The 26733-nt window shown below is 41.3% G+C and overlaps 1 protein-coding gene across 2 annotated transcripts in view; it reads right to left on the bottom strand.

Annotated features, from left to right (window-relative positions):
- The window catches only part of GAB3 (GRB2 associated binding protein 3), an 83600-nt gene extending 57153 nt beyond the window's left edge, over positions 1-26447 (bottom strand). For both annotated transcript variants that reach the window (XM_087859488.1, XM_045788958.2), the window contains exon 1: positions 26328-26447. In XM_087859488.1, the coding sequence (XP_087715614.1) occupies positions 26328-26399 (72 nt within the window). In that variant the 5' untranslated portion in view covers positions 26400-26447. The remainder of the gene's footprint in view (positions 1-26327) is intronic.
- Between the last annotated feature and the right edge of the window lie 286 nt (positions 26448-26733).

Raw genomic sequence — 26733 nt, 5'->3', positions numbered from 1 at the left:
GGCAAAATAAGCAGAGTTACCTCAATAGAAGAAAGTCTCCAGTGAAAGGCTTTGCTAAGTGCTGTGCATGAGTAAGTGACATAAATCACCCCACTATAGCATGGCAGACCTAAGACAGGCAAGGCTCCATCTGGCAGGAAGACAGGGCATTTTCAGGCACAGGGCACCAACGAGCAAGGGAAGGAACCCTGACTTTGATGTCACTCACTCTAGGCACTTGGGGAGAGAACACTGAGCAAACCTGCTCATGGGCTCACAGTGCAGGGAGCGAGACAGACAAGTAAACAGAGGGGTGCTCTGCAAGGGAAGGAAACTGACTTTGATCTATTTCCACGCTAACGCCTGCCCTTAGCTACTGAGACAGCAGATGTGAAGCCACCCTAGCCAGGCCTTCCCAACGTGCTTTGGGGCCGAGTTACACAGGGTCTCTGGGCACATCCAGGCTGACACAAGTTGGAGGCCTTCCCCACTCCATGATCATAAACAACTTTTTTCCTATATTTTCTGTTAATCTTTTATGTTTAATTATTACAGGAATATAATTCTGAGATGCTGGACAGCTCACAGAAACTAGACAGGAACAGAGCTATAGATTTGCTTACAAAAAGTCAAAGCTATCTACATGTTGAAAGACCCCTTGGACAAAGTTGAGATAATGAACATATAGTCAGCTACATTTCATAAACAAAACATACAAAGAGCGTCTATGAAACACTAAGATAAATATATAAATGAGTAATAAGAAGAATAGGCAAAACATACGAATAAGCATTTCACAGAAGACACAGATAGCCCGAAATCATATATCCAGACACTGCTAATTAAAGATGTGATACCTTGGGGCGCCTGAGTAGCTCAGTCCTCGATATCTCAGGGTTGTGAGATCAAGTCCTACAACAGCCTCCGCGCTCAGCAGAGAGTCTGCTTGAGATTCTTTCTCTCCCTCTCCCTCTGCCCCTTCCCCTACTTCTGTGCTCTCTCTCACTCAAATAACTAAATAGAATCTTTTAAAAAATAAAAATAAAAATGGGATACCTTTGCCCATCAGATTGGCAAAAAATTTTCAAACATGTGCACGATGCTGTGTATTCATGGCTGTTTATGTTGTTATTTGTAATGGCTAAAAATCAGAAAGAAACTAAATATCCATCAAAAGGGTGAATAAATTGTAGTATCAATATGCAAGCCACACACATATCCCTCGCTACCCCAGTCTACTCTCCTTTGTTGTCATTCTTCGAGTTCCAATATCCTTATCTCACTTACAAATCTGAGTGAAATGAAGAACACAGTTCCTAACTCTAAAACAGAAGCAAAGTTTCAAAAAACCGAGAAGAGGCTTTTCACCACACATCTTTCTATAATGTAGCCTTCCAGGCACTTTGGGTCTCCCTAAATCTGTTCCTTCCACAGGCTTCCGATTCTCAGTATATAGCAACTCCACCCTCCAAATGCTAGAGGTCAAAACACCCTGGAATTTTTGAGTCCTTTCATTTTGTCACCAAAAACCAATCTATCCAAAACGCCTGCTGGCTCTACCTTCAGAATATATCTCCTTGCACTGCCCCCTCCCTGTCACCTGGGTCACTGCAGTTGCCTCTCACCTATTCTCCAGGCTCCTGCCCTTGTCCCTACAATCTACTCTCAGTGCAGCTGCCAGGGTGATCCTGTTACAATTCATGTGAAATCATGTCATTTCTGTGCTCAGATCCCTCCAATGTCTTTCTCCCACCCTCTGAAGAAAAGCTAAAGGCTTTAGTACAGCCTCTAAAGTCCTGCTAGCACCCCCACTCCCTCCCATCACCTCTCTGACCACATCTACTCGGTCTTCACTCCCTGGACTCCAGCCAAGTTTACTGCTCCTGGTATAACGAGTGTGGTATGCAGATTCCCAGACACTCAAAGCTCTCTCAAATCCAAACCAAAAGGTCTCTATTACAACAAGAGCAATCCCCCCAACAGGAATGACTGCTGCAAAAAGACAACCAGGGGTGCCTGGCCAGCTCGGTTGGAAGAGCACATGACTTTTGATCTCGGGGTTGTGAGTTTAAGCCCCACGTTGGGTGTAGACATTACTCAAAAACAACAAATAAATAAGGGGTGCCTGGATTATTCAGTTGGTTAGGCATCCGACTCTTGCTTTCAACTCAGGTCATGATCTCATGGGTCGTGGGACTGAGCCCTGCATCAGGCTCTGTGCTCAGTGGGGTGTCTGCTGCAGAGTTCTCTGGCATGTGTGTGCTCTCTTTCTCTCTAAGTGAATAAATAAATCTTTAAAAAATAAATGAATAAATAAATAAACTTAAAAAAAAAGACAGGGGCGCCTGGGTAGCTCAGTCGTTAAACGTCTGCCTTCGGCTCAGGGCGTGATCCTGGCATTCTGGGATCGAGCCCTGCATCAGGCTCCTCCTCTGGGAGCTTGCTTCTCCCTCTCCCACTCCCCCTGCTTGTGTTCCCTCTCTCGCTGGCTGTCTCTCTCTCTGTCAAATAAATAAATAAAATCTTTAAAAAAAAAAAAGACAACCAGATATGGTTTCCCTCTTGATGGAAGAACAAGAATAGCACCTGTGGAAGGCATGAGTTCTGAGATGGTGATGGACTCATTACATTAGTCTCTCAGAAAATAACACATTTGAGTGTTGACTGTTATCATCAAGAGGCAGGTGTGTCTCAGCACGGGACACAGCGGTGGTGGAAACTGCTTCCCTCTCCTTTGCTTAAACTAGCATCTCCTCTCTCTTCTCTTTCACCACCACACTTCTACTGTCCTCCCTACCCATTTCTTCCTCAACCACTTTAGGACTATTGGGAATCAGTACCACCTGAAAGAGTAGGAAGCCCCACTCTGGCGGTCTCCACTGCAGCTTGTCTCCTTGTCTGTCGGAGCCCTGAGAGGCAGGAGGGCCGGCTGGCACTCCCCTGAAAAAGCTCACCTCTCATCTCTCCCAGCTTCACTGACACCTTTCCTCTTACCCTCCCAAAGTTCCACCCTAGGTCCCCTTCCTTCTTACTCATCACATTCTCCTTGAATAATCTCCTTCATCACCATGATTTCTTTTTTTTTTAAAGATTTTATTTATTTATTTACTTGACAGAGATAGAGAGACAGCCAGCGAGAGAGGGAACACAAGCAGGGGGAGTGGGAGAGGGAGAAGCAGGCTCCCAGCTGAGAAACCTGATGTGGGGCTCGATCCCAGAATGCCGGGATCACGCCCTGGGCTGAAGGCAAACGCTTAATGACTGAGCCACCCAGGCGCCCCCATCACCATGATTTCAACTACTATCTACCTATATCCCAGAGACCACCCCCGAGCTCTGCACAAATTTACCCAAACGACTGCCATATGTCCCACAGTCATGTCAAACTCAGTATGCCCTAACCTGAATGTGGCAGGTACAAGGACTCACCCCCAAACTAAGGTCTTTTCTCCCAGTGCCTATATGACATCATCAAGAGTCCAAAAAGATCTTCACAGATTGGCATGAAGACCAATTGCAGACAAAAAGGATGAAATTTAACAGTAATAAGTGTTAAGTCCAGTTCCTGGGCTTAAAACAAAACAGTAGTCCTGGGGATGTGATATACAGCAACAGTGACCTAAGCCAGTAATACTGTATTACAAATCTGAAAGCTGCTAAGAAAGGAAATCTTAAAAGCTCTCAGCAGAAGAAAAAATGTGTACCTTTGTATGGCGACACATGGTAACTAGACTTATTGCGGTGACCACCTCACAATGCATACAAATGTGGAATCATTGCTGTACCCCTGAAACGAATATAATGTTGTATGTGAACTATAGTTCAATTAAAAAAATAAAGGAAAAACAAAACACCAACAGCACAAGAACAGACTGGAGAAAAGACAGCTTAACAAAAGCACAGAGGAAAACTCAGTTCACTTGACAGGAAGCTCAGTGTGAGTCAACAGTGTGGTGTGGCTGCCAGAACAAAGCTAATGGAATCTCCAGCTGCCATCTCCGCAGCACAGCATCCCGACAAGAAGCGATCATCTTGCTCTGCTCTGCCCCAACACTGTAAACGTGGAGGAGATCATTCAGTTCTGCTCCCGGGTCAGAAGAGGCATATCAGGATGGCGTGGGAACTCAGGAGGAATACCTGGATAAACTGGCAACATTTAGCATGGACATCTGCAGGGCTTTCAAGGTGGCAAAGAATGAGATGTGTTCTGAAAGAGGTAACACCAGCACTGGATTCTCACAGTCACAGCTGTCACACAATTATCTACAAAGCATGTTATGTAACCAGTTTCCTGTCACTGTCTGTGTCCAGATAAGAAATGACTGGTCAAAATGTGGCCAGCAGTTAATTAGACAGCCATTAGTATCCCTTCAAATGTACTTTACAGTGCTGATTGTGACTGGGGTTGTCAATCACCGTTCTCAACATTCTCCATCTCTCACATACTTTTAATTAAGCAGTCAACAAGTCCCGCTGGCTATTTCTCTAAAATCATTCTCATAGTTTCCCCTTCTGCCACATTCCTGTGAATACCCCTTCTTTTCCAGTATCCCTCAAGATTGCTTCTGTAGACCCCACAACAGTTTTTAAGCTGTCTAATTGAATAACCATCTAGTTACCTGAAATGAATTTCCCCTTGAAGAAAAGGGTTCTCTAGGGGTGGGATGGGGAGAGGGCGCTCAGTGTTCAATACCACAGAACAGCAATAAAGGGCAGGAGGGATTTGCTTCCAAATGTGCTGGAATGACAAGCTCAAAGACCTAAACTCTTGGCCCAAAACATGATTGAAAAACTGGCCTTTCGGGGCGCCTGGGTGGCACAGCGGTTAAGCGTCTGCCTTCGGCTCAGGGCGTGATCCCGGCATTCTGGGATCGAGCCCCACATCAGGCTCCTCTGCTATGAGCCTGCTTCTTCCTCTCCCACTCCCCATGCTTGTGTTCCCTCTCTCACGGGCTGTCTCTATCCTGTCGAATAAATAAATAAAATCTTTAAAAAAAAAAAAAGAAAAAGAAAAACTGGCCTTTCTATGACACGGCGAAAAGAATCTCTTATCTCTTACACCCACAGGCTGAGATAGCTCAAAAACGAACCTCACAGTTTAATAATTATTCCACCAGGTCTTATATGTGAAATCAGGAGCATGCTTAAGAAAGTTGGGGTGGGGGGTGGCACCTGGCAGGCTCAGTGGGTGAAGCATGTGACTCTTGATCTTGGGGTCATGAGTTCAAGCCCCCACCTTAGGTAGAGGTATTACTATACATAAATAATAAACAAACAAACAAACAGGTAAGATTGGGAACCTGAGAATTGGAATGGAAATACCTGAGGGCATTTGGAGGATTCTGAGTACCCTAAGCTCCCACCCTCCAAAACATATCTGGTGGTATCACCAACGAGTCAGAATCCTCAGGAATGAAGGTTCAGGTCACCTCACCAGGTTGAGGTACTAACTGAGCAAAAGGGGAACAGGAACCAAAGACTCCATTAACCATTCATCTGCTCTGCCTTGCTATTATGTTTTAGTAATTTTCTTTTTCTTTCCTCTTTCTTTTCCATACTATTTTACTTAGACTGTGTTCGTGACGATGAACTTGACAGTTTACAGACTCATGGCAATAGTGATAGTAGAAGGAACAGGTCGGCAGCACTGGCAGCAGATTTCTCACCAGAACTAGCTCTGAGTTGTGGTTTGGGGTGTTTTTTCCTGGCTGTTTAACCTCAAAGCTGGTTCTCCAGCCCTTTCAACATTTCTGTCAGCTACCCAATATCATTTTGATAAGCTCCTTTTCTGCTTAAATGAGTCAGGGTCAGCTTCTGCTGCTTGCAAATTAAAACTCTGACTGGTACAACATCTATATGGAGTATGTGGTCAGTCCAAGTTTCCCCATCTCTAAAATACACCAAAGCTGGAGGAAGAAATTAATCAACAGAAAAGGAGAAATTAAAGAGTTAGAAAAATTAAAAAGTAGAATAATCAAAACACTGGTTCACGGCAAAAATGAAAATCAATAAACTAGAAAAACCATGAGCTAACATAACCAACAGGGAAAAAGGGGACAGAGCAGAACTTCACAATGACAAGGAAGAAATAGCTCTGGAAAGAGTAAAAATACACTTAATAATTTAAGAACCGTTTTGTAAAATTATACACAGATGAATCTGACAGCCAGAATGAAACAGAGACTTATCCAGGAAAAGTAGAATTTACAAAACTGACTTGGGGAGATACAGACTAAACAGATGAGTCCACAGAAGAAATAGGGAGAGTGGACAAAGGTCTAACCACACACAAAAAAGCACCAGATATAGCTTAGAAGGGAATTCTGCCAAAATTCTAAAGTGCTGTTAATTCCAACTCTACTTAAAATATTCTAGAATAGGAGGTGCCTGGCTGGCTCAGTGTGTACAGCATTTAACGCTTGGTCCTGGGGTCACGAATGCAAGCCCCACATTGGGTGTGGAGCCTGTTTAAAAAAAATATTCTAGAATATGACAAACTTCCAAATTTTTGTATGGACCAAGTATAACCTTTTTGTAAAAATCTGTTAAAGATTTCATAGAAATAAATAAAGCCAAATTTAAAATCAAAGACCAATTTCACTTATGAATACTGATGCAAAAATCCAGTGGAAAATAGCATGCATAATCCAGCAACACAATAAAAAAACCCACCCTATCCAGCCGGGGTTTATTCCAGAAATGTAATGATGGTTCAATATTACATTATTAATAGAATTCATTGCTTTGCTAGATTGAATGAAAAAAAATCATGCTCATCACTAGAAATGCTGAAATTAAAAAAAAATTAGCAATGATTTTTGATGAGAAAAACAGATAATACAGGACTCAGTGGACTGTTACCAGCATGAAAAAAAATTCTCCTAGCCCCAAAGCCATTCATTACCGTTAAAAACAACAACAACAACAACAACAGCAACAGCAACAACAACAGCAACAACAACATAGCTTTATTGAAGCATATACAAAGAACTGCACATAAACAGTTCGATGAGTTTGAACATATGCAGACACCCATGAAACCATCACCACAATCAAGGTAATAGACACGTCCATCACCTCCAAAAGCTTCCTTGTGTCCATGTATGTGGTAAAAACACTTAAAATGAGATTACCCTTATAACAAATTTTAAAGTGTACACTACTGTATTGTTAACTATAGGCATTATGCTGTACAACAGATTTCTAGAACTCATGCATCTTGCATAACTGAAACTTTATACCCATATGAGCCAGCAATCCCACTTCGGGGTACATACTCAGAAGAACTGAAATCAGTATCTCTAAGAGCTATCTGCCCTCCCGTGTTCATTACAGCATTATTCCCAACAGCCAAGATATGACAACAATCTAAGTGTTCATCAAAGAATAAACAAAGAAAATGTAGTAATATCCATACAGTCAAATATCATTCAGCCTTAAAAAGTTAATTTAGGGGCACCTGGGTGGCTCAGTCAGTTGAGCATCCAACTCTTGGTTTCTGCTCAGGTCATGATCTCAGGCGTTGTGAGATGGAGCCCTGAGTTAGGCTCTGGGCTCAACATGGATTCTGCTTGAAGATTCTCTCCCTCCACACCTCCCCCAACTTGTGTGTGCGTGCGCGTGTGCACACACACACACTCTCTCTCTCTATCTCTCCCCCTCTCTCAAATAAATAAATCTTTTAAAAAAAGTTAATTTAGAAATCTAACATAACCCCTGCCCCAGTAGTAACCGGTTTTCTTTTGAAACTAAGCAAGCTGATTCTAAAGTTCACATGGGAAAACAGAAATCAAAAACAACCAGGAAAACTCTAAAGAAGAATAAAGGGGGACAAGCCATAGCAGTATTAAACAGTGTAACAATGGCACACAAATAGACCAATGGAAGAGAACAGAAAGCCCAGAAATAAATACAGGAATTTCATATATGATGAGGAAAGGCAGCATCTCGAATCAGTGGGGGTACAGATGAACTTTTTTTTTTAAGATTTTGTTTATTCATTTGAGAGAGAGAGAGAGAGAGCGCGCTCGAACACAAGCAGGGGGAGAGGCAGAGGGAGAGGGAGAGGGAGAAGCACACTCCCCACTGAGCTGGGAGCCTGCCATGGGACTTGATCCCAGGACCTGGAGATCAGGACATGAGCCAAAGGCAGATGTAAGTAGTGTTGGGACAGCGATATAGAAAATACTGACACATTTTACTAGATACAATTTTTTTGCACACATGTACACACAAATTACATAAGCAAAGTCAAAACACAAATGACAAACTGGTGAAAATTATACACAGCTTTTCTCACAAAGGACTTATCAGCTCCCAGAAATTCTAAAAAACCAGTGGTGGAGGAAGAGTACATAGGTCACAAGAAAATAAATAAATAAATATATCAAAAAATGTTCAGCCTTCCTCTGAATAAAAGAACTGCAAAGAAACTACACAGAAATACAATTTTTCACATATGAGATGGCAAAAGTCCCACAGTTTGACAACACATTCTTTTGGCAAGGCACTGTTTCACTTTGCTAGTAGGAATGCAAAATGGGACATTTGGTAATATTTACTAAATTTATAGATTCACAGACCCAGCAATCCCAGTTCTGGGAATCATACCGATATAACTGCACAAGTAAAAATGTCACGTACACAAAATTTTATGAGTTGTGACAATGGTTGCAATAACAGTGAAAACCACCTAGATGTGCAAAATAAGGAACTGGTTGAATAAATGTGGCACAGCCACACAGCAGAATATTATACAGCCATCAAAAACAGTGATGACTGGGCACCTGGCTGGCTCAGTCAGTAGAACATGTGACTCTTGATCTCACGGTCATGAGTTTGAGCCCCACATTGGGGGAAGAGATTACTTAATAAATAAAAGTTTTGAAAGAGTGTTAAAAACAGTGAAGAACTCTGGTCACTGACATGGAGAGAATTATAAATCTTTTTGAGAATTCTTAAGATCTTAGCAACTTTCAAACATACAATTCATTATTACTACCTAGTCACCATGCTGTACATTACATCTTCAGCACTAATTTATAACTGGAAATTTATACCTTTTAACCACCTTCACCCATTTCACCCACCCTGCCCCAAGCCTCTAGCAACCGCCAATCTGTTCTCTGTACATATGAATTCAGGGCTTTTTGTTTGCTTTTGTTTTTAGATTCCACATATAAGTGAGATCACACAGTATCTGTCTTACTCTGACTTATTTCATTTAGCACAATGCCTTCAAGGTTGATCCATGTTGTTGCAAATGGCAGGATTTCTTTCACTGTGGCTGAATAATATTCCACTGTGCATGTATACCACAATTTTTTTATCCATTCATCCACCAACAGACATTTAGGTTGTTTCTATGTCTTGGCTATTGTAAATGCTGCAATGAACATGGGACTGCAGATATCTTTTTGAGTTAATGTTTTTGTTTCTTCTGGATATATTCCCAGAGGTAACATTGCTGGGTCTCAGGGTAGCTCTATGTTTAACTTTTTGAGGAACCTCCATACCGTTTTCCAGAGTGGCTGCACCAGCTTGCATTCCTACCAACGAACAGTGCACAAGGGCTCCCTTTTCTCCAAATCCTTGCCAATACTTATTATCTCTTCTGTTTTTGGTACTAACCATCCTAACAGGTGTGAAGTGACTTCGCATTGTGGTTTTGATTTGAATTTCCTTGGTGATTAGTGCTGTTGAGCACATTTTCATGTATGTGCTGGCTATTTGCATGTCTTCTTGAATCAACAGACTACAATGCAAAATGGTATATAGAGTAAGTTACTTTTGCGTGAAAAAGGAAAGAACAGAAAAGCAAATACATATTTTCCTGTATTTATATAAAGAAATACTGGAAAGGGGAGTCTGGGTGGCTCAGTTGGTGAGCAACTGACTCCTGGTTTCAGCTCCGGTCATGATCTCAGGGTCCTGAGCTCAAGCCCCGTGTGGGCTGCGAGTTCAGCAGGGAGTCTGCTTGAGATTCTTTCCCTCTCCCTCTGCCCCTCCCCCCACCCCACTCACCCTCATGTTCTCTCTCTCATAAATTAATAAATCTTTAAAAAAAAAAGAAATACTGGAAGGATGAAGGAAAAAACTAATAAAAATGTTTACTTCAAGTATAAGGGCGATCAAGATGGATGAAGATAGAGGTGAGGATGAGGTTTCTCAATGTATATTTTAAATATCCTTTTCATCTTTGAAACATATCAACATATTATTACCTGTTCAATACCAGTTTAAAAGCCAAGACAAGGGGCGTCTGGGTGGCTCAGCTGTTAGGCATCTGCCTTCAGCTCAGGTCATGATCCCAGGGTCCTGGGATCCAGCCCCGCATCGGGCTCCCTGCTCAGCGGGAAGCCTGCTTCTCCCTCTCCCACTCCCCCTGCTGGTGTTCCCTCTCTTGCTGTGTCTCTCTCTATCAAATAAATAAATAAAATCTTTAAAAAAAAAAAAAGCCAAGACAAAAGTGTAAGGAAGACAGGAAGATCAACTGAACAAAACTGCCCCAAAACAGACCCATATAAGTACTTAAGATTTATGTTGCATTTAAGATCATGTTATAGACACAGAAATACAAATGGCATTTATATATGCAAAGATGCTCAACCTCACTGATAAAGAAATTCACTTAAAACAGAATACCATTTATCAGCTATTGACTTTGCAAAGATCAAAACATTTCATAACATACTACATTAGAGGGGTTGCAGAGGGACAAGCACTTTCATGCACTGTTTCTGGGAGTGAAAACTGACACAGCCACTTGAGACAGTAATTTGATATCTATTGGCATTTTATATTCACATACACTTTGACTCAGCAATTCCACTTTTAAGAGTTTTTTCACAAGCATAATTGCACATAACCACAAAGACCGATGTACAAAGATATTCACTGCAGCACTGTATACAGTAGCATGAAGACTAGAAACAAGAAAAAGTCTATCATGGTACCTCCATACAGTGAAATATGAAGCTGTTAAAAATAATAAGAAATACCTATATGTGCTGAAAGGGAACAATCCCCAAAATATATTGTTAAGAAAGGGGGTTATAAAATAGTGAGTATAGTATGCTACCATTTATGCAAAAAATATGCTTGTATATGCATGGAATATATATCTGGAAGAAGAAGCTAGTCCCAATGCCTGCAGCTGGAGAGAGAAACCAAGTGGCTGGAACAAAGGGGAAGGAGGGAAACTTACTTTAATATGCTCTGATTTTATATCAAGTGCACATATTCCTTAAAAATACATTCTCTGGCAACACAAGAGAATGTACTGGGATGCCTGGCTGGCTCAGTCAGTGGAATGTGTGACTCTTGATCTCGGGGTCATGAGTTTAAGCCCCATGTCTGGTGGAAAGCTTACTTTTAGAAAAAAAGGAAGATATGTATAGAGGAAAGACTACTCAACAAATCGTGTTAGATCAGTTGATTAACTGTAAAATAAAATCATACCCTCATCTTACACTAATATAGATACCAGTTGAACTAGAGAAATTAAAAGTTAAAAAAATGAAACCAGGGGCGCCTGGGTGGTGCAGTTGTTAAGCGTCTGCCTTCGGCTCAGGGCGTGATCCCAGCGTTCTGGGATCGAGCCCCACATCGGGCTCCTCCGCTGGAAGCCTGCTTCTTCCTCTCCCACTCCCCCTGCTTGTGTTCCCTCTCTCGCTGGCTGTCTCTCTCTCTGTCAAATAAATAAATAAATAAATAATCTTTTTAAAAAAATGAAACCAGCCAAGGTGACAATGACCATGTAAATCTGAAACTCTCAACATATCCTTTAAACACAACTCAAAGGTGAGATCATTCAAATGTCAAAAGTGAAGAACAGAAATGAATAAACACCAAGAAGAAATAAAATAATAAAACAAGAGTTGATTAAATTCAGAAAAGAAATAGAAAGGGTTTCCGTTTCTGCCTAAGATGTAGAAAGTTGCAAGGAATATCCCTTCCACCCCGATGAGAAACACTGAACAAAACACAGAATCTTCATTTTCTTGAGCTCATCAAGAGCTGAGGTCACAAAGCCCCAGGGTAGATGGGACTCAAGGCAGCAAGCCCCCTTGGTGGTGATCCTAAATATAGAGACTTCCAGGTACTCTCAAAGCCCACACCCCGGAACACAAACCCAGGTACTGGCCTTCCTCTTCACCATAACAAGAAACAGGTTCCTGCAATTAAAACAGATATTTGCCAGGGTACCTGGGTGGGTCAGTGTTGGACTCTTGGTTTCAGCTCAGGTCCTGATCTCATGGCTCACAGGATCGAGCCCTGTGCTCAGCGGGAGTCTGCCTGGATATTCTCTTCCTCTGCCACTCCCCCTGCTTGCATTCTTGTGCTCTCTCTCAAATAAATAAATCTTAACCAACAGCAAAAACAACAACAACAACAACAACAACAACAACCAGGGGCGCCTGGGTGGCTCAGTCAGTGAAGCATCTGCCTTCGGCTCAGGTCATGATCCACAGTCCTGGGATCGAGTCTCACATCAGGCTCTCTGCTCAGCAGGGAGTCTGCTTCTCCCTCTGCCCCTTCTCCCAGCTCATATGCTCTCTTTCTCTCAAAAATCAATAAAATCGCTAAAAAACAAAACAAAACAAAAAACAACAACCAGATATTTGTCAACAGGGTTCTCATTTCAGCTGAAGACACTGTTCAATGAACAATAGAATTTTCACTCTTGGACTGCCGACATTTTGGGCCAAATCCATTGTGGGAGTCATTGCCCTGTGTGTGTAGGGTATTCAGCAGCATCCCTGGCCTCTGCCCTCTGCCCTCTAGATGCTAGTAGCACCGTCCCTACCAGTTCTAACCACAAAAATACCTCCAGATGATGCCAAATGTCTCCTGGCGATAGGGTTGACATACTTATACTAAAAAAAAAAAATACTTATTTTTCAGAGCACCTGGGTAGCTCATTTGGTTAAGCATCCAACTCTTGATTTTGGCTCAGGTCATGATCTCAGGGTCCTGGGATTGAGCCCTGCATCAGCCTCTGCACTCAGTGCGGAGTCTGCCTCTGGATTCTCTCTCCCTCTGCCCCTCCAACCCCCCTCAAATAAATAAATAAATCTAAAAAAATACTGTTTTATCATCTGAAATTTAACTTTTTATTTTTTTCTAAATATCGTGTCCCTACTGGGGGTGGGGGAGAACCTCGCCCCCATTGAGAATTATTGATCTAGACCCTCAAATACAAACATGAGCAGAAAACCAAGAATCACCAAGCATTTGAAGAAGATGAAACTGAATTCAAAAAGCTCTTCTTCAACTATGGCAAATATATTCTTCTGCCTCAGGGCCTTTGCACTTTCTGTTCCCTCTTTCTAGAAAGCTGTTCCCCTAAATGCCTGTATGGATGTGAGGGAGAAAGCCAGGATATATAATAAATACGCTAGGGAAAATTCTCACAAGATAAGATATCCAGAAAAGATGGGAATGCTGATGTGAAAAGGAAACAGTTCTTCGAAATTAAAAACATGACTACCAATCAATGGACTGAACAGCAGAAAGTTTACAACTTATGTGTAAATCGATGAGCTAAAAGCTTGAATTGAGAGAGTCTCTCAGAACACTGAGCAAAAAAAGGACAGAATGATAGTAAGTATGAGAGAAAAGTTGGGACATATCGGGAGAGTAGATCTTCCTCTGATTCTGGGACAGGGACTACCAACCGTATTTCTCAGACTCCCTTTCTGGATGTCTTCCTGCTGGGTTCTGCTAATGGGAAACACTGGTGAAGAGTGCAAGGCAGGAAAAAGGTAGATGGGACTCTCAGCATCCATCAGTATCCCTCCAGTGGCAGAAGACAGCACCAGCTCCAGCTGCCAGCTTCCGCTAGCCCCCGAGGCATCAGCACTAACTGCATGAGCATCCTCCTCATCAGGAGTCAGAGCAGTAGATGCTCTCAGGTTGTGCTCATGCCAATCTTCACCTTTACGCCCCAGTTCTTTCAATAGTAACTGCTTTCTGTAGTTACTAATATCGGAATGCCTCCCTTTTTGACCGTCCAGCCTTCTAATATCTGTGTAAACCATAGCCTACAGGGAATCATCTCTGTTGAATACCTCGTGTAGCTTCTGTTTTCCTGTCTGCAGCCTGACTGATAGTGTTTATTACCGGAAGTAGTCCTAGTAAATAAACTCTTACAATGACCTTGAACTACGAAGTAGAATTTAGAGCAAAGAATAATACCAAGAACAAACAAGGTAGTTTCATAATGATGGGTTAATTCCTCAAGATAAAATAACAATCCTAAACATGTATGCAACTCACAACAAAGCTTCCAAATATGAGGCAAAAACTGATAAAACTTCAAGGAGAAACAGACAAATCAACAATTATAGTCTGAGATTTCAACACTCCTCTTTCAATTGGTAAAACAAGAAGACAGAAAATCAACAAGGATGTAGAACTTAGCAACACTATCCACCAACTTGACCTAATTGATATTTATAGAACACTCCACCCAACAATAAAATGTACATTCTTTTCAAGTGCACACAGAACATTTACCAAGATAAACCATATATTGGATCAAGTCTCAACACATTTACAAGGATTCCAATCATACAAAGTATGTTTTCTAACTACAATGAAATGAAATTAGAAATCAACAACAGAAATATGTCTACAAATTAAATACACAGGTCACAGAAGAAATGAAAAGAAAAACTAGAAAATATCTTGAAGTGAATACAAATAAAAACACAACATACCAGAATTTCTGGAATGGCACTAAAGAAGTGCCAAGAGGGAAATACATAGCACTGAATGTCTATATTCCAAAACAAGTGCGGGGACTGCAGAAAACAATATGGAGTTTCCTCAAAAAATTAGAAATAGAGCCACCAACAAAAAAATAGAACTACCATACGATCCAGCAATTCTACTTCTCAGTATTTATCTGAAGAAAATGAAAACCCCAATTTGAAAAGATGTATGAACCCCCATGTTCATTGCAGCATTATGGAAACAACCTAAGTGTCCACTGATAAAGGGATAAGGAAGATGTTGTATATACACACAGCCATAAAAAGGATGAAATCTTGCTATTTGCAACAACATGGATGGACCTAGAGGATATTAGCTAAGTGATATAAGGCATACAGAGAAAGACAGATATCCTATGATTTCACTTATATGTGGAACCTAAAAAATAAGCCAAATGAACAGAGAAAAAAGCAGAAACAGAACCATAACTACAGAGAACAAACTGGTGGTTGCCAGAGGGGAGGGGGTTGGGGGAATGGGCAAAAATGTGAAAGGGGAGTGGGAGGTACAGGCTTCCAGCTAGTCATGGGGATGAAGGGTAGAGCACAGGGAGTAGAGTCAATGACATTGTAATGGTGTTGTACGGTCACAGATGGTAGCTGTAATTCTGCTGAGCGCAACATAACCTATAGACTTGTCAAATCACTATACTGTACACTTGAAACTAAGCTAACTTAGTACAAGTACAGTTCAACAACAACAACAACAGAAAATAAGAAGGAAGTCAAGGACCTCAGGTTCTACCTTAAGCCAATTTCAGAGAGAGTGCTGGCTGTTGTGTGGTTAATGCTAAGGGAAAGAAGCCAAACACAAAAGACCACATATTCCATTATTCCATTTATATGAAATTATCAGAAAAGGCAAATCTATAGGGGCAGAAAGCAGATCAGGTGTTGCCTGGGGATAGAGATGGGAGTGATGATGGACTGCAAACAGGCCAAGGAAATTTTCTGAGGGGATAGAAATGGTTTAAAACTGGACTGTAGTAATGGTTGCACAACTACAGTTTTACTATAAATCATCCAAATATATACTTACAATGGGTACATTCTATAATGTGTGTGTGTGTGTGTGTGTGTGTGTGTGTGTGTGACCTCAATAAAGCTGTCTTTAAAAACCATTGGAATGGGTGGGAATGCATTCCAAGGATAGTAGGCCAAACAAGACAGAATATAATCCTAGATTAAGCTAAATGTGTTGATATGGTGTGCTTACCAGAGCTTCTAGATTTAATGTGTTAGCTCAAGCACTTACAGTGTTCTAACAGTTTGCCTGACTGAAACATGGACTAAATGGTGGCTACATTCAATGAAGTTGAGGTACTAGAGGTTCTTTTTCATTATGTAAAAGGAGGAACACGAAGGCATAGGGAGGTAGAAAGATGCAATGGATTTCCCATGTGTGACCTCTTTACTCACCCATCTCCACCATATCTCCTGAAAGAATATTTTAGGGAAGTTGGGTGATAAATGAAGTTTTAACCTAATTCAATTTCAGTGTGGGCCCATTGAGTTTATGGCAATTTCTCCAGTTTTTGACTGTGTAATTGGAACAACATCCCTGGCAACTGATCAAATTCCTACATCAGCCTTCGGGTCTGTGGAGTGAGGACTTTGATAGTAGGAAGGGCAAAAGTCACTGAAATTCCCCACACTCACTACCGGAATAGCAATTCAAAAGCAACCCCACGTGCTTGGAGGAATTGCAGAGATGAGCCACCAACAAAGACGTAGGAGATTCAGGGGAGGTGATTCCTATCACAGACCCATTTGACATGCCTCTTTGGCCTACTGGAGAATGTATTATCGTAAATTTAATCCAGTGTTGATGCCAATTGCAACTGCTCTTCTGGACACGGTCTCTTCACTAGATCAAATCAACACAGTGGTATCTGGTATGCAGCTATTGATCTGGCAAATGTTTTTATCCCTATATAAACTAGCAAGGATCAGCAGAAATAGTTCACTTTCAATTGGCATGAGCAATAGCACATCTTTATGATACTGCCTCAAAACTATGAAAAGTCTGCTACTCTGCTATAATCTAGTCCATAGAGACTGTGATTTCCTTGACATTTCACAGAACATCACACTGGTATGCTACATTAATGACATCATGCTGATTAGACCTCTTAAGCACAAAGTAGAGAGCACCTTTGCTTAGTAAGACAATGCATGCCAGAAAGTATGAAGTTAACTCAGTAAGTTTCAGGGGCCTGACCCCTAAGTGAAGTTTCTAGGGGCACAGTGATTTGGAGCATGATATCCTCTCCAAAGTGGAAGAGAAGTTGCTACATTTTCATTAGTAGACAAGGACACTAAGATAGTTATTATAAATCTGTCCCTGGGGTGCCTGGCCAGCTCAGTCAGAAGAGCATGCAACTCTTGATGTTGGGGTCTTGATCTTGGGGCTCGTAATTTCAAGCCCAATTACAAGCCCCATGTTGAGGGTAGAAATTACAAAAATAAATAAATATTTTTTTAAAAAATGAAAATAAATAAATATGTCTCACATATTCAAGAAGGCAGAGAAAGCATTAGCATATTAAGGAGACATGAAAAATAAAAAAGATAGAAATTTAACTTCAAAAGATGAAAAATATAAGGTCTGAAATGAAATGGCATTAACAGCAGATTAGACATTGCAGAAGAAAAGATAAGTAAAAAACTAAAGATATAACTATCACCAAGAAATAACTACGGACTGGGGTGCCTGCGTAGCTCAGTCAGTTAAGCCCCGCCTTCAGCTCAGGTCATGATCCCAGGGTCCTGGGATCGATCCCTGTGTCGGGCTCCTGGCTCAGTGGGGAGTCTGCTTCTCTCCCTCTCCCTCTGTGCTCTCTCTCCTTCTCTCAAATAAATAAAATCTTTAAAAAAGAAGAGAAGAAATAACCATAGACCCACAGATCCAAGAAGCTCAATGAACCCCAACTACAAGAAACATGAAGAAAATAATACTAAGGCACATCATAATCAAATTACTTGAAACCAGTAACAACAGCAGCTAGAAAAAAGAACATGTATAAAGGAACAAAGGAACAATGCACATGAGAAAACGGTAAAGCAACATCTTTAAAATACTCAGAGGGAAAAAAATTAAGCAAAAATTCTTTACCTACCAAAAATATCATTCAAAAATTGAGGCAAATAAAGATTTTTTTAGACATAAAAAAGCTGAAAGAATTAATCACCAGCAGACTTGCAGAACAGGAAAATGGTTCCAGATGGAAGTATGGATATACAAAAAGAAATGAAGAGTACTGGATACGGTGAATATAAATACATTTTTTCTATTTTTAAAATTTCTTTAAAAGATAACTGTTTAAGGCAAAAAAATAACACTGCAGTGTGGGTTTTATAACATGTAGAAGTAAAATGTATGACAACAATAGCACAAAGCCTGAGAGGGGATAAATGGGAACATACTCTTGTAAGTTTTTTTATACTATGTGTCAAATGATATAGTATTACTTTAGGATAGACTATGATCAGTTAAAGATATACACTAATCCCCTAAAGCAGCCACTATAAAAAACACAAAGACGTATAGCTAACAAAGAAAATTAAGTGCAATCATAAAAATTACATTTAAAATTCTGCCCCAAAACAGGGCAGAAAAGAGGAAAACTGAAAGAAAGAATAAATGAGACAATTAGCAAAATGGCATATTGAAAATACAAAAAGATCTAAAGTTGAAGGTCATGTAGACATCGAGAAAGAAGCAGCCCCTATCCTAAATAGAATCACTAGAGGAATATGAAGGCAGAAGACAAAAGAGTGAGATCTTAAGGCGCTGAAAGCCAAAAAACTTGTCAACCCAGAATTCCATACCCAGTGAAAATATTTTTCAAAAAGGAGGGAAAGTAGACATCCTCAGGGTGCCTGGGTGGCTCAGTCAATTAAGCATCTGACTTCACCTCAGATCATGATCTCAGGGTCCTGGGACCAAGCCGACTATGGGCACCCTGCTCAGTTGGGAGTCTGCTTCTCCTTCTGCCCCTCCCCACCTGCTCACACCTGCTCATGCTCTCTCTCTCTCCCTCAAATAAATAAACAAAATATTAATAAAGAAAGAAAGAAAGAAAGAAAAGCAAAATGCATGACAACAATAGCACAAAAAATACAAGGTCAAAATTGGGAATATACTGTTATAAAGTCCTTACACTATTCATGAAGTGGTCTAAAGGAAGACTTCAATTAATTAAAGATGTATATTTTACACCCTAGGGTAACTAATAAAAATTTAAAACTTACGATTGTCACGTTAATAGTGAAGATAAAATTGAATAATAAAAAGGCTTGATTAACCCAAGAGAAGGCAGAAACAGAAGACAAAGGAAACAAACAACAGACAGAACAAATGGAAAACAGCTAGCAACATGCAGATTTTATTTGAAACATTCCAATAATCACATTTTATGTGAATTAACTAAATATACCAATTAAAATGAAGAGGGTAGGACTGCATAAAAAAGGCAAAATCCAGCTATATGCTGTGTATAGGAAACTCATGTTAAATATAAAGACACTTGGAGAATCTGGCTGGCTCAGCCTATAGAGCATGCAACTCTTGATCTTGGGGTTGTGAGTTTGAGGCCCACATTGGGCACAGAGATTACTTATAAATAAATAAATAAATAAATAAATATTTAAAAAGAGACAGATAAGTTAGAAGCAAAAGAATGGAAAAAGATGTAACATGCAAGCACGTATCAAAAGAAAGATGGGGTACTCATATTTATATAAGAAAAAATAGACTTCAGAATAAGAAATGGCATCATGGATATAAGAAATATTAAATAATGACAAAGGGGTCCGTTCTCCAAGAACACATAATAATTCTAAATGTGTTCAAATAAAACAGAGCATCAAAATGCATGAAGCAAAAGCAAACAGAACTAGAAGGAGAGGGGCGCCTGGGTGGCTCAGTTGTTAAGTGTCTGCCTTCGTCTCAGGGCGTGATCCCGGAGTCCTGGGATTGAGCCCCGCATCAGGCTCCTCCGCTGGGAGCCTGCTTCTTCCTCTCCCACTCCCCCTGCTTGTGTTCCCTCTCTCACTGACTGTCTCTATCTCTGTCAAATGGATAAATAAAATCTTAAAAAAAAAAAGAACTAGAAGGAGAAATGTACAAATCCATAGTTACAGATGGAAACTTTCACACTCCTTTCTCAGCACTTGATTGTAAAAGTAAATAAAAAAACAGTAAGGCTATAGAGGAACTGAACAACAATATCAACCAACCTAACCTAATTAGCATTTATAGAGCACTCTGCACAACAAAAGAAGAATGCATGCTTTTTTCAAGTGCACATGCAATATTCACCAAATAAAACTTTACTGTGGGCTATAATATAAACAACAAATTTGAAAGAATAGAACTCATACAGTTTGTTCTTAGATCACAAAGGAATTTACTAGAAATTAAGAACATAAAGATACCTAGAAAATCCCCCAATATGTGGAAATTAAACAAAGACTTCTAAGCAACCCTTGGGTCAAAGTGGAAATCTCAGGGGTGCCTGGGTGGCTCAGATGGTTAAGAGTCTGCCTTCGGCTTAGGTCATGATCCCAGGGTCCGGGATCAAGTCCTGCATCGGGCTCCCTGCTCAGTGGGGAGTCTGCTTCTCCCTCTCTCTCTGCCTCTTCCCCCACTTGTGCTCTGTCTCAAATGAATAAATAAAATCTTAAAAAAAAGAGGAAGTCTCAGAAGAATACTAAGTAATATTTTGAAATAAATAAAAATAAAAATACAACACATCAGGGGTGCCTAGGTGGCACAGTTGGTTAAGTGTGCGACTCTTGGTTTCGGCTCAGGTCCTGATCTCATGGGATTGAGCCCCACATCGGGCTCCCACTCAGCGTTGAGTCTGCTTGAGACTATCTCTTCCTCTCCCTCTGCTCCTCCCCCCACATTACCTCTCTCTCTAAAATAAATAAATAAATCTTTAAAAAGAGAAAACACAACATATCAAATTTTGTGGAATGCACCTAAAGCAGTGCTTAGAGGTAAGTTTATTAAATTCTTATATTAGGAAATATAAGTAATTAGTAATTTAAGCTTCCACCTTAAGAAAGTAAAGAAAAGATAAAGTTAAACCCAAAGCAATCAGAAGAAAGTAAATAGTAAAGATAAGAGGATGAATCCATGAAATGGAAAGCAGAAAAATAGAGATCAATGAAACTATAGGCTGGTTCTTAGAAAATATCAGTAAAATTTCTAAAACTTACCCAGACTGATCAGGAAAAAATAGACAAGAAAGAAACTACAATATCATAAATGAGAGAGGAAGCATCACTACAGATCCTATGGACATTAAAAGGATAAGGGACTATAACAATTTACAACTAATTCAAGTACTTAGATGAACTAGAGAAAATCCTTGAAAAACATTAACTATCAACGCTCATTCAAGAAGATATAAGTAATCTGAATAGTCCTATTACCTGTTTTTTTAAAGATTTTATTTATTTATTCATGAGAGACAGAGAGAGAGAGAGAGAGAGAGGGAGGCAGAGGCAGAGGGAGAAGTAGGCTCCCCATGTAGCAGGGAGCCCAATGCGGGACTCAATCCCAGGACCCTGGGATCACAACCCAAGCTAAAGGCAGACACTTAACCATCTGAGCCACCCAGGCGCCCAGTCTATTACCTGTTAAAAGAAATTATATTTGTAGTTAATAACCATTCCATAAAGAAAAGTCCAGGCCCAGCTGGTCTCACCAGTGAATTTTACCACTTAAGGAAAAAGAAATAGTAATACTACACAATATTTTTCAGAAAATTAGAAAGGGGGGGGACGCTTCCCAAATCATTTTATGAGGCCAGCATTATGCTAATATCAAAGCCAGACAAAGACAGTATGAAAAAGGAAAACTACACACCAATATCCCTCACAGACAAAGAGAAATATCCTCAGCAAAATAAAAGCAAATTAAATCCAGCAATATATGAAAAGAATAATATATTACAACCAAGTGAAGCTTATCCCAGAACTTCAAGGCTGGCTCAATATGCAAAAATTAATCATCAGAATAATTCACCATAGTAACAGACAAAAAAGGAAAAAGTATATTATTATTTTCATAGATGCAGGAAAGGCATTTAACAAAATTCAATCCATAAAAAAAGTTGCAGCAAACTAGCAATACGAGGGAACTTCCCTGACTCGATAAAAGGCAACTATAAAAAGCCTACAGCTACATACTTAAAAGGTAAAAGACTAAATGCTTTCTCCCTAGGATCAAGGGAAAAAAAAAGTCAAGGAAGTCTGCTCTCATCACTTCTATGCAGCACTGATAGTACCACAGGTTCTAACTATAAACAAGGCTACTAGAACTAAGTATGTGAGTTTAGCAAGGTTGCGGAATACAAGGTTAATATACAGAATCAATTGACAAACTGATTCTGAAATTGATATGGAAAGGCAAAGGACCTAGAAAAGCCAAAACAACTCCGAAAAGAAAAATAAAGTTGGAGAGCTAAAACTGCCTGATTTCAAGAATTATTATAAAACCATTGTCATCAAACAGCATGGTATTAGCATAAAAATGAACAAAGAAATTAATGGAACAGACTAGAGAACACAGAAATAGACCTACATATCACAACCAATTCAAAGTTGCAAAAGTAATTCAATGGAGCAAAGACAGTCTATTCCATAAATGGTATTGCAACAAAATGAGTAAGGTTGCAAGAAAATAAACCACAACATAAATATCATACCTTTGACAAAATTTAACTCCAATGGATCACTGATCTAAATATAAAATACAAAATTATATAACCTTTAGGGAAAAAAGCAGAAAATCTTTAGGACCTAGGGCTAGGCAAAGAGTTCTTAGATTTGACACTAAAAGCACAATCCATAAAGGAAAAATTGATAAATGTTAAAATCCTCAAAACCTTAAAATCCTTGTTCTACAAAGATACTATAAAGAGAATGAAGGGGCACCTGAATGGCTCAGTTGGTTAAGCAGCCAACTCTTGATTTTGGATCAGGTCATGACCTCAGGGTCCTGGGATCCAGCCCTACCTCTGGGGCTCAGCGCTCAGTGGGGAGTCTGCTTGTCCCTCACCCTCTGCTCCCCCCTCCCCGCTCATGCTCTCTCTCTCTCTCTCAAATACATAAAATATTTTAAAAAACCACTAAATGCGATAATAGAAATCAAGTCCTTAGCGTAATGCATGGCACATACAAATCATTCAATAAACGTAAATTATTGGGGTGCCTGGATGGCTCAGTCGGTTAAGTGTTTGCCTTCAGCTCAGGTCATGATCTCAGGGTCTTGAGATCAAGCCCCTCACGGGCTCCCTGCTCAGCGGCCGGAGTCTGATTCTCCCTCTCCCTATGCCCCTCCCCCACCCCAACTTATGCTCTCTCTCTCTCAAATAAAATGTAAAAAAACAAATAAATGTTAATTATTATAATTTATTATCATTGTCACAGCATTCTTTAAATTGAGAAAATAAAAGACAAATGTTCATCAACAGAAAAATTACTAAATTATGTTACATTTATTATAAGAAATATTAGGCAATGGTTTAAAAGAATGAAGTAAATGTATAGGTACTAATCTGAAAAGATGTCCAGAATTATTGTGAAAAAAGCAAACTGCAGGACAATCTGTATAGTATGATCTCATTTGTGTAAAAATAAAATGATATGTTTTGAAGAAATTTTTCTAGAATGATATTCACCAAACTGCTAACAGTTGTTATCCCTAGGGAGGGGAGTGGAATGAGGAGGGGTTCAGAGAAAAGGGGTCCAGAAAAGGGGGTTCTTTCACTTTTTATTCTACTTGTTCCTAGATTGTTTGAATTTTTACCACAATATATTCCTATATTTTTGAAACAAAAAACACAAAAGAAAAGAGTCAACTATATTTTAAAAGTGCAGTGATAAAAATAACTTTCTGATTGCCTTGGCTCATGGATTCAAGAGGATGAAGCATGAGCTTACCTTGGACTGAGATATTTACCTAAAAATAGACTCAGCTTCCATTTGTAATTTTACAAACATTAACCAAGGGCTGCTTGTTGGCCTAGCAGTGCAAAGAACTGAGTCATTGCCCTGGCTGTGCCACTAACTAGCTTTGTTATGTTATTGTGTTACAAACATTAGACTGTGGACTTCTTGGAAACAGGGATCAATCTCTTTTCTGTCTCTCTAGCCCCATGACACAGGGCTTGATTCAAAGCTGGCGCTCAATTTAAATAAAGACTAACTACTCATGACAATATCGGAATGAAAGGTGGCCGTGTAGAATAGTGCTGGCCCTGCCCCATTGAATTGACACATGATCGCCATCTAGTGGCAGCAGGGATTCCTGCGGAAGCGAGAGAGAGCAGAAAGGGACTGGGTGTGTTCTGGGATGCAAAACAAAACACATTGTCTATATCTAAAAGAGCATGATCCTCAGAAAAAGTTGACAACCATCAGCTAAAGGGTCATAGTTTATGTCTTGGAGTGTTGGTAACATGACATCTAGGTACTCCTGTGTCTTAAGTCTCCTCCATCACCACCCCATCATCAGATGCCCCACACACCTATAAACTGCTGGAAGTCCACATTGCCATGCCTCCATTCCAACCAAAAACAATGAACGACACATGGTATTAGGTATATACATCCATGTTTTCTCAAAACTGATGAAATACTAATAACCTTTCCTAAGCCAGTCTGGTCAGGACAAGATACAAAACAAGACTAGAAAAAAAATCTTCCATAAACTTTGCCCTCCAGGTGCACCATCTTTCTGAATCATCAGAAATCATCATGAGAGTGAGTGCCACTCTGAAAATATCTAGTGAGCCTTTAAAATGTCTCACATGCCAAAGGGCCACAAGGAAACCCACTTTGAGTTGGTGTTGTAAGTCCGTCTTTGTGACAACCCCTTGCCTGCCCATGCAGGTCTCAGGGAGCAAGTTTTCTCCTCTTGCCTCCTTTGAGCACCAATGAGTCTTCTAAGCAGCTTCATTGTTAGGGAAGCAGCTGAGTGATAACAGTCTGAGAAATACTGGAACTTGTGTTTATGGAGTAGGGACTTCAAAAAGAGTAATGAAAGGACACAGTGGTAGTTAACCTGAAAAGTTTCGGTATGTATAGATCGCTGACATCTACTTGCTAAGTTGAACAATATTCCTCTAAAATGTTGCTCAGCAGAGGGATGACTGGGTGGCTCAGTTGGTACACCATACAACTTATCTTGGGGTTGGGAGTTCCAGCCCCACGCTGGGTGTAGACATTACTTTTAAAAATCTTTTAGAAATTAAAAACAGGGGCCCCTGGGTGGCACAGCGGTTAAGCGTCCGCCTTCGGCTCAGGGCGTGATCCCGGCATTACGGGATTGAGTCCCACATCAGGCTCCTCTGCTAGGAGCCTGCTTCTTCCTCTCCCACTCCCTCTGCTTGTGTTTCCTCTCTCGCTGGCTGTCTCTATCTCTGTCAAATAAATAAATAAAATCTTTTAAAAAAAAGACTTTAAAAATTAAAAACAAATAAGTAGATCTTTAAAAAGATTTTTAAAATGTTGCTCTGCAGAACAAACAACAAAAACTTCTCAAATAGTCCTAAGAGAGGGACACTGTCTAGTTCAGGGTCAATGGGGAAAGTAGCCAAGTAACTGTATGTTCAGAAATGGGTCCTGTCGCCCATTGTGGAAATATTCATACACGATTAAAGTCTTTATAATTCCACCTCCTGCAGTTTGACACAGTATGTGCCTCATAAACGTGAGCAGAAAAACAAAGGTGCAATTTGGTGAAAACGGGGACACCGGTTTGGGAGCATGGTATACACAAGAATACCCCATTTGGGGCGGGTTGCTTTGGAGCAAAGCCAACACGGTGCGTTTGCTCGTACCACCGTGCTCTGGAGTTGCAGAGAAGTTCGGAACTACGAACAAGATGGATCCATCCAAGTACTCCCAGCCTAAAAACAGCAAGAAGCCCTAATATCTATTTATATGCAATTCCCTGAGGGCTGAAGTGGTTCTTCCTAATGGCTGGAGAACACTGAGTAACAATCAGGTCTTTCGGCGGAATGTTTTTAAGACCATGTCCCGAGGGTGCCGATGGAGATAATGAACTTTTGAGCGGTCGGTAGTACATTTAAAATGAAAATGGAATGTGTCGGAAGATGCGCTCTTCCAAGTGTCCTGTATTTCATACGAGCAAAAGTCCTTGGTTCCTGCTGGTACTTGAAAAGCGCGGTGTCAGCATAAAGAGCCGAGAAGCGACACCATGAGAAACCATGAGTGCCACTGTGGAAGGCTCCAGAAGAGGAGTGTCCGCTGACAGCCACACGAGAGAGCGCCCCAGTCGGTGCAAGGGGAGTGCCGAGCCTCGCCGTCCGCCTGGCCCGGCAAGCCCGGTCCCGCCGCCCCTCTCCTGGTCCCCCGCGCCGGCCTCCCTGCCACAGACCGGGATGTCTCCCCGGCCGCCTCCCTCCTCTCGGCTCCGCGGCGCTCCGGAGCCACCCGGCCCGGCCGGCCGCGGGGCGCAGCGGCCACACCGGCCCGACGTGCGACTTCGCTGTGCGTCCGTCGGCCCGGCCCGAGGACGCCCCTACTCACGTAGCGCTGCAGCTTCCTCTCGGGGGGCGACTTGACGAGCCAGCCCGTGCACACGGCGTCGCCCGCACTCATCGTGGCCGCCGCCGCCGCCGCTTCCTCCAGCTGGGTCGCCGCGGCAGGAGGAAGTCGGGCCGGGGATGCCGGCGGGGCGGGCCCAGCGCCGCCCGCCCAGCACCGCCCCGAGCCCCCGTCGCGACCCCCGCCCCCGGCCGCCGCGGCCCCCTGGCGGGGGGGGGACGGCGCCACCGCCCGTGGCCCAGACGGCGCGAGAAGCGGGCGGCCAGGCCAGGGAAGCCCCTTCGAGCAAGCGCGCCGCTGCGCCCGGCCCCAGGGTTACGAGAGCCGAAGCCTAGGACCCGCACCTGCGAGGGACCCGGTGAGGAAGGGAAGCCGGCAGGACTCCCCT

This window comes from Ursus americanus, chromosome X, assembly GCF_024610735.1.
Source record: "Ursus americanus isolate L20-20 chromosome X, mUrsAme1.1.p, whole genome shotgun sequence".
NCBI lineage: Eukaryota > Metazoa > Chordata > Mammalia > Carnivora > Ursidae > Ursus > Ursus americanus.
The sequence above is the reverse complement of the archived record's forward strand: the minus strand, read 5'-3'. Positions and strand labels throughout refer to the sequence as shown.